This window comes from Electrona antarctica (genome assembly GCF_951216825.1).
Source record: "Electrona antarctica genome assembly, chromosome: 2".
Classification (NCBI taxonomy): domain Eukaryota; kingdom Metazoa; phylum Chordata; class Actinopteri; order Myctophiformes; family Myctophidae; genus Electrona; species Electrona antarctica.
This window is the reverse complement of record NC_136807.1, coordinates 37,637,863-37,645,242: the sequence shown is the minus strand read 5'-3', so window position 1 is coordinate 37,645,242 and position 7,380 is coordinate 37,637,863. Positions and strand designations below refer to the sequence as shown.

Below are 7,380 nucleotides of genomic sequence, written 5' to 3'. Positions count from 1 at the left end.
GAAAAGTCAGCTAATTTGTACTTGGTCAACAACCCTCTTGTGCAAAGTGTCCTTGCTATTTGCTTGATAAAAATAATGTAGGCAATTTGCCAAAGTTTGCCAAAGTAAAGGGGGTTGAATACTTTGTAAACAGCATCCATTTTATTTTCTTAAAACTATTTTGTGAGGTAAAACCTATACTCTAAGGGTAAAACTCACTCATTAAAAGTATTATTGTATAGCCCCCCTCAGATCTGATAGGCCTACTAGATTGCCCATAAAGGGTAATAATATTCGAGGTATAGACCGAAATGTTAATATTTCATTTGATATTTATTTTTATTTTATTTCTTACCATGTGCTTGTATTGCTATATAAGGTGGTTATTATTCTGATTGCGATTCTATGGTAAATTATAAAAATCGACAGCCAGCCACCATCCCTTGCATTTAAGATTTAGATTAGAAGAACCTAGCTTCAATAAATAATGCACCGAAAGTCAATTTCATGTGGATTCACAATTGAGCTACAGTACGCATAATGTTATTATTATGCCAATTTTGAATTAACTCAAGCTACATGAGCACTATACCCAATGTAGCCATGGACTGTCATGTTTCAGGGCTACATGAGCACCAATCTGAGAACCGATCGTCAAAAAGAAAAAACAGCGAGTCAACAGTCTGACTATTTACTGTACTGATGTCCCTTTAAGAGGGAGTAACGGGGGAAGTGACTGAGGCAAGGGGGGGTACTGTACTACTTCCTTGTAGTCTTTCTCCTGCACAATCAAAACATTGTTTGTGTGCAATGGGTAAATCTGTGTCCTCGAAAGGATCGACTTAAAATATAAAACTGATAATTAGCGCAGATCTTTAGACAGAATCCTTGCAACAAGGCAGCATCGTTGGCGTTGCACTGATGCTGCAGCTGAACGACTCTGTGGAGCCGGAGAGTCCGGGGGTGGCGGTCCTCCACCCTGCGGAGACCGAGGATGGGGTGGAGGTAGCCTTCACGCCGCCAGGGGCCGGAGGAGGCCTCGGAACGTACGGTGCCTCTGTCGCCTGCTGCTCCCCGTTACAAACGCTGACGCCTTTTCACGTACATAACCCTACAATGCAAGCCAAAGTGAAAGATTATTTCGTGTTCCGGGTAAGTTTGGTCCGGATTGTAATTGTATATAGTCAATAAAAAAACTGGCCAATAAATAGAACCCCATCGCTCATGCCATGGATTGCATCGGTGTGTTCAATAAACACTGCATGCACTGGAAAAACTACTAGTAGGCTACAAATACATTAAGCAGTTCCATAAAGCACTGTATTGTAAATATAATACCTAAGTCGTGTGGGAAGGATGCTATAAAACGTTGCTTACTGTTACTCTATCAACGTTGGATGCATCGGTGAGCCGCACATACTGTGGGTACTTGGTAGGCTAAAAACGCGAGGACACAGACACTACAGTTTTCCATGAATTGGTGGTTCATGGTTGACACTCAGCTGCCTGTACTGAAGCAGCTGCATGCTGCTGTCTGTCGATTCTAGCCAGGTACCATTGAGCAGGCTGTGACCGACATAAGAACAGTGGCACTGCCTTCAGAGGATGGAGAGGTGCTCAGCGTCTGGCTATTGGCAGAGTGAGTATTGTTATTGGGTTTAGCCCTGGCTGATATTGCATGGCTGCATGCATTCCATATAGGCTACACTGCCAATTAAACACTGCAAATTACAATGCCACTGAGATGGATCCGTCCATGAGAAAATGCATGGAGTGTTCAATGGCTAGTGTATAATAGATGTATCATGTAGACTAGATATCAGCCATGATTCCAGGGCTGCTGTTGGATTACGCTGTGGATAATAAATAATAATAATAATACACTTTCAACCAGCACCTCCATTGCATGCACATAATCATGAATGCACACTTCTTTCCCTTGCAATCTACAGCGTTAAATATGTATTCTCGCTTGAGTCGCTTCAGATGCATTTCCTTAGCCTAGCCACTAATATTAATATTTTTGTGTGTGTGTGTGTGTGTGTGTGTGTGTGTGTGTGTGTGTGTGTGTGTGTGTGTGTGTGGTTTCCGTAGAGTCGATCACTGGAACAATGACAAGGAAAGACTAGTGCTTATAACTGATAGGTAAGATTTCTGTCACTGACAAACACATTTCTAGCACAATTTGAGCTCTGAATTTCTTTGACATGAGTAACGTAACGTGCCTCGGTTACTGTACTGTATGTGTGCAGGTCCCTGCTGGTGTGCAAGTATGATTTCATCAACCTGCTGTGCCAGCAGGTCGTCAGGATCTCTCTCAATGCCGTAGACACCATCTCAGTGGGAGAGTTTGAATTCCCACCTAAATCCCTGAACAAGTAAGCAGCCATAGAATATACATACAAACATATTTAGCCCGATTCATACTTCATAGTTGTAGAGCTCTGCTATTTTCGGTGCACGCCACCATCGTGGTGTTAATATGAATTTCACAAAGTTCAGGTCACCAGAAGATTCTCTCTCTCACTCAAAGAGCCAAAACTCATATGATGACGTCTTCAACAAACTAATAATAGAGTGCTTATGTCAAGCACACACCAAATTTGTGAACACAATTGTATAGAGAGAATGTATATTTTATATACAACCTTATGGAAGACACAGAACATTATGAAAGACACTTCCCACCCCGGTCACTCACTGTTTGAACTGTTGCCATCAGGCAGACGGTACAGATTGATCAAGTCAGGGACCAGCAGATTCAGTAACAGCTTCTATCCCACAGCGGTAGTTGCACTCAATGCTGCTAAGAAATGATCTGTTGCTGTGATACATGTTTTGTTCTTTTCTGCTGTCTTAAGTGCAATAAGGGTTTGTGCAATATATATGCCTAGTGCTACAGGGGTTGTGCAATAACAGGAAGTCATGTGTGTGTTGTTGTTTCATAGTTTTTGCTTCATGTTGTTTTGTGATATGATGCACTGATTGGTTGGCACTTTTAATTTCGTTGTACATGTTACAATGACAATAAAGATCTATCTATGTATATTTACAGAGGGTGATTTCATACGAGATTAATCTCATGGCTGATTAGATTATCAAAGAAGCCACGATTCTACAATTCTACAGAGAGTCAATTGTTTGTCATGTCATGGCTCTTGTGGCTATGGTTTCTAAACTTGGAAGAGAGTTGTTTAATCCGTTAACTAAACCTTTATAAAACCCTGACCATGGCAGTGTTCTAACTCTTGTTATTCTTTTGTTAATAGGAGGGAAGGCTGCGGGATTCGTGTCCAGTGGGACAAGCGTCCACGTGCCTCATTTTTCAACCGCTGGAACCCTTGGTCCACAGACATGCCCTATTTGACCTTCACAGATCACCCCATGGCCCGCGCTGATGAGAACGTGGCTTCTCTCTGCCAGGTATGGATAAAAGTGTCTCACAAATTCACAATACACATGATAAAAATGTGGTGCTCATTACTAATTTACAATCGAGAAACATTGACAACATAGTAGCTGTTTTACAGAAATTGATATCCTAACAACATCATTTGGAGGAAATGTTCACTCAAAGCTCGGGGAGAGATGTGTTTTGAATATATTCCAGCTCATGCATTGTGCCATATTTCTATTAGTATTATCATTGTTTGTTTTTTAGTTTAATATAATCGCAACCGAATACGTATTGAGTTACTTATAAGAATGTTAAAACTTTTAAACAGTGTATAAATGTATTTAATTGCAAAAAAGATCAGAACATTAACAATTTCACCACTTATAATACTAACTTCAGCATCCTGATATCTGTATAATTAAATTTGTTGTTTTATGCCTTTTCACATTTATTCACTGTCATGGTCACTACTCACTGAGGCATCAGGCATCCCTTTGAGTGCAAATATCAGTGATCTGGTGAGCAGTAAAGGCCCTCGCACAGTCTGATATTATCAGTGACCTGGTGAGCACCTACTCTGAAATTGTTGTCCCAGGCCAGGAGTGGCTCAATCAAATCAAGTTTTATTCCTGAGTTTAATGTTGCGTTAAAAACTAAAAGTGTGTACAAGGGTTTTAATAATAATAATATTTTATAGCGCTTTTCCAAGTGCTCAAAGCGCTTTACAATGGTTCATTAATTTATACATTGGGAGGTGAAGCGGCGAACAGTCGACGCCAGAGTCCTCACTTCAGACATTCACACACCAATGGTGGCAAGCTCACACCGACCAACTCATTGGAGGCAATGTAGCGTTCAGTGTCTTGCCCAAGGAAGGACACGTGGACAGGAGGAGCCGGGATTCGAACCGCCGACCCAGGGATTATTGGACAACCTGACCTGCTCTAACTCCTGAGCCACAGCCGCCACATTTAAGTCTAAATCGGAGCAGAATGAATAAACTAGGGAGGTTTTATATAAACCTGAGATTTGAAAGCTGTGAAATGTTCAAGGATTTAACTGAGCCATTGTTTATTTCACAAGAGCAAACAATGGTGTCTGTCTTCTGGTGCTGCAGGTTGTTTACTCAGAAAGGCATTCTTTCAAAACCCAAGCATAGTGTACACTGTCCAAATAAAAACAATGGAGGGAGTGGTGGTTTAAGGAACCTTTCAATCAAATCCTTCAGTCTTGTGAACATTGCAATCAATACTTGAGTATATAAACAACTGTTTTCATAAACAAAATAAGTTAGCACTTCATATCGAGCCAGCTGCATTGGGCCATAAGTGAGCGATTAACACAATGTTCAGGATGGTGGTTTTCCAGGGATGAAATGAAAGCATTTCACTTTAAAGGGTTTCTTTTTGATGGATTTCACTGACTCCAAAGACTGATTTTTCTTCTTTTCCATTATTAGTTTCCGTTCATTTTTGGATGATCTAATATCATTCTATTTTCCACTTTTTCTCTGTCAAGTTGGACAACTTCCGGACCCAGCTGATACAGGCAGTAAAGAAGGGCCACAAGGAGAACCCCATCCCTGGGAGGGCTAATGGTGTCCTGATCCTGGAAAGACCCCTGCTCATCGAGACATACCTGGGCATCATGTCCTTCATCAACAATGAAGCCAAACTGGGATACTCCATGACTCGTGGGAAGATTGGTTTCTAAAACTACTGTAACTACATAATGCCATCAAGTAATTACAGAGCTTGCCAGTGGTGCCCAATTATGTTCGATGCATGTGTGCAGATCTTCTTTCCATTCAGACACTACAAACTAAATCATTTCACTAAATTGTAAATCCTCCCCTCGTTTTGGACGAAGGAGCCAATTAGTGACATCTATTTGGCAATGACAGTGTAATGTATGGTTGGAATAAACGCACTATGCTAAACCTTCGGTGACACACAATCATACACCAAAAATGCCAATATGTGTTGAATTGTGCCCTTTGGTGGATGTCTCCCCACAGTGCAGTGTGCACGCTCTGTAATGTTACACTATAGGAATGTCCAGTCATCCCTTAATTGGTGTCATGCTCAACTTGTTTTGCCACGGTACACATTGTGCAACACTGGCCGGAACTGTCCTGTGTCCACATCTTTCACCTAAAAAGGACCGTTCTCAATTCTGCCATATTTGTGCTTAACCTAAACCGAGCTTCTTAAGTCTAATGCTGCTGGATTCACCACTGAGTGAGAGACCTACCGTTGACGCTAATATGACTTTAGGTTTTGTACTGAGAGATGCAAATGTTCCATGATTTCATGGTTTTATGGGATTTTATTTGGGCCTCTTTCCACTGAAGGTGACGGCTGAAGATAAGCTGTGATGTGGCAGGCCAACAATATGTGCTACATTGGTTGATGAAAGACTTAAACAAAAAGTGTGGCATTGCTGCTGGGAGAGGCATCAAAATAATAAATGAAGTTATCAATAGATTAACTGAGAAGTGCATCGGTGATACTGATACAAATGTATTTTCCGTTTTAAGTCAAATCGCAGTGATCCCTTTCAGCCACTAGGGGGATCCTGACTACTGTTTCACGGAGTGGTATGGTCAGTGACCATTATTCATTGAGTGGTCAGGTCTCACGATTATCTAATTAAACCCCACTAAATAATATCTGCCCCCAGAACAGCAGTGCTACTTTGTGCAAGTTTCACCACTGTGACTTGAAGCAGAATGAGTATGGTTGGCTTGATATTAAATTAAACATTGTGGAAATGAGCTCTGTAAATGAGATTACACGACGCATTGCAAAATAAGTTGGAAACTTCTCGGCAAACTGCCCCCAATAGGAGCACTTGCCTGTTGCCTTTTGCAAGTCAACTTATTACCACCATTCTTTGGGCTTAATTAATAGAAGACAAAATTTAACAGATTATGAAAATAATTTCCCCTAGCTAATATAGCTTTTAAAAAAAAACGTTCGACCATGAGACCATGTAGTTAATTTAAATGTTTAGCATACATTTGCATAAGTAGTGCAAGCTGAAGGAAGCGATTACTTTACAAAAATCAATACTATTTACTGGTAAGCTACAATACAACTATTGTAGTGGGAAGGGAAACTTTTAAGATAAGCTTATAGTTGAACTTCACGTTGACAAGTGCAGTAAACATACATTTCATTGAATAGCAGATGCATTTATAAATGATGTGAAAGCTATGCTTGTGCAGTCATTGCTTGGATACACTGACCAGATTTCTGGTCCACAAGATTCAGGACATTACACGTTGCAATGCACCCCTCTTACAGTATCGTGCCACCAATGAATGCTGACTGGCCATATTTTCATTCAGCAATGCCAATGACTAGGTGTGCGCTGCCTTTTTCTGGTCTAAACTTGTGCATGTGTCTTGCACGTTGTTTGCATGGTGACTCTTTTTTAAATGGAATTTTGTTTTGGATTTGTAAATATTAAACCTTTTTATTTTGCAACTTGTTTCTTTGATTTAGTGAATGTCTTGGTTTTTTTTTAAGATGTTTTTCCCCATCGCTTGGTGTCTATTGTAACTTAAGGAGTTGAAAATAACAAGTGTTTTTCTTTTAATATATTATATATATATATTTGTAGTACAGTAACCACAAAGAAATGCCTAGAGCATCTACACTGGCCTTTGCTAATTGTACATTTGTGTGTTTGTACTGTCAGGGACTGTAAAAAGCATTGTGTTAAACGTTGGCTCAGTGCAAGAGGACGCCTTGTGGTCGACAGATGATTTCAATTTAGCTTTAAGTAACTGACAAATGAGTAAAGACTTAAAACAAATGACTTGTGTACAGTCCTCATTTACATTGTATTTTAAGTTTGACCAATAATAACCTATATTATAGATGGGCGAATGCTTAGGGTGCATAATTTCCCTGCAATTTTCCCTTCCTTTTGTAGGATGTCAAAGTCTCAATCTCCTGTTTAATTTTTGGAATACAGCATGTCCATAATGCCATTTA

The 7,380-nt window shown here is 40.2% G+C and overlaps 1 protein-coding gene across 1 annotated transcript; it reads left to right on the top strand.

Annotated features, from left to right (window-relative positions):
- The first annotated feature begins 763 nt into the window (after positions 1-763).
- tprg1l (tumor protein p63 regulated 1-like) lies at positions 764-7,164 on the top strand. The gene is made up of 6 exons (XM_079518983.1): positions 764-1,131; positions 1,527-1,618; positions 2,074-2,124; positions 2,232-2,357; positions 3,249-3,402; positions 4,895-7,164. Exons 1-6 carry the CDS (start codon positions 901-903, stop codon positions 5,087-5,089), a joined length of 849 nt encoding a protein of 282 aa, XP_079375109.1. The 5' UTR covers positions 764-900; the 3' UTR covers positions 5,090-7,164.
- Positions 7,165-7,380: the final 216 nt, after the last annotated feature.

Bases quoted from the DNA above. Each gene is read 5' to 3' on its own strand.
- tprg1l (XM_079518983.1), top strand. From the start codon at position 901: ATGCTGCAGCTGAACGACTCTGTGGAGCCGGAGAGTCCGGGGGTGGCG. The intron at 2,125-2,231 runs GTAAGATTTCTG...GTATGTGTGCAG, and splicing joins CTAGTGCTTATAACTGATAG to GTCCCTGCTGGTGTGCAAGT. The intron at 2,358-3,248 runs GTAAGCAGCCAT...TTTTGTTAATAG, and splicing joins CCACCTAAATCCCTGAACAA to GAGGGAAGGCTGCGGGATTC.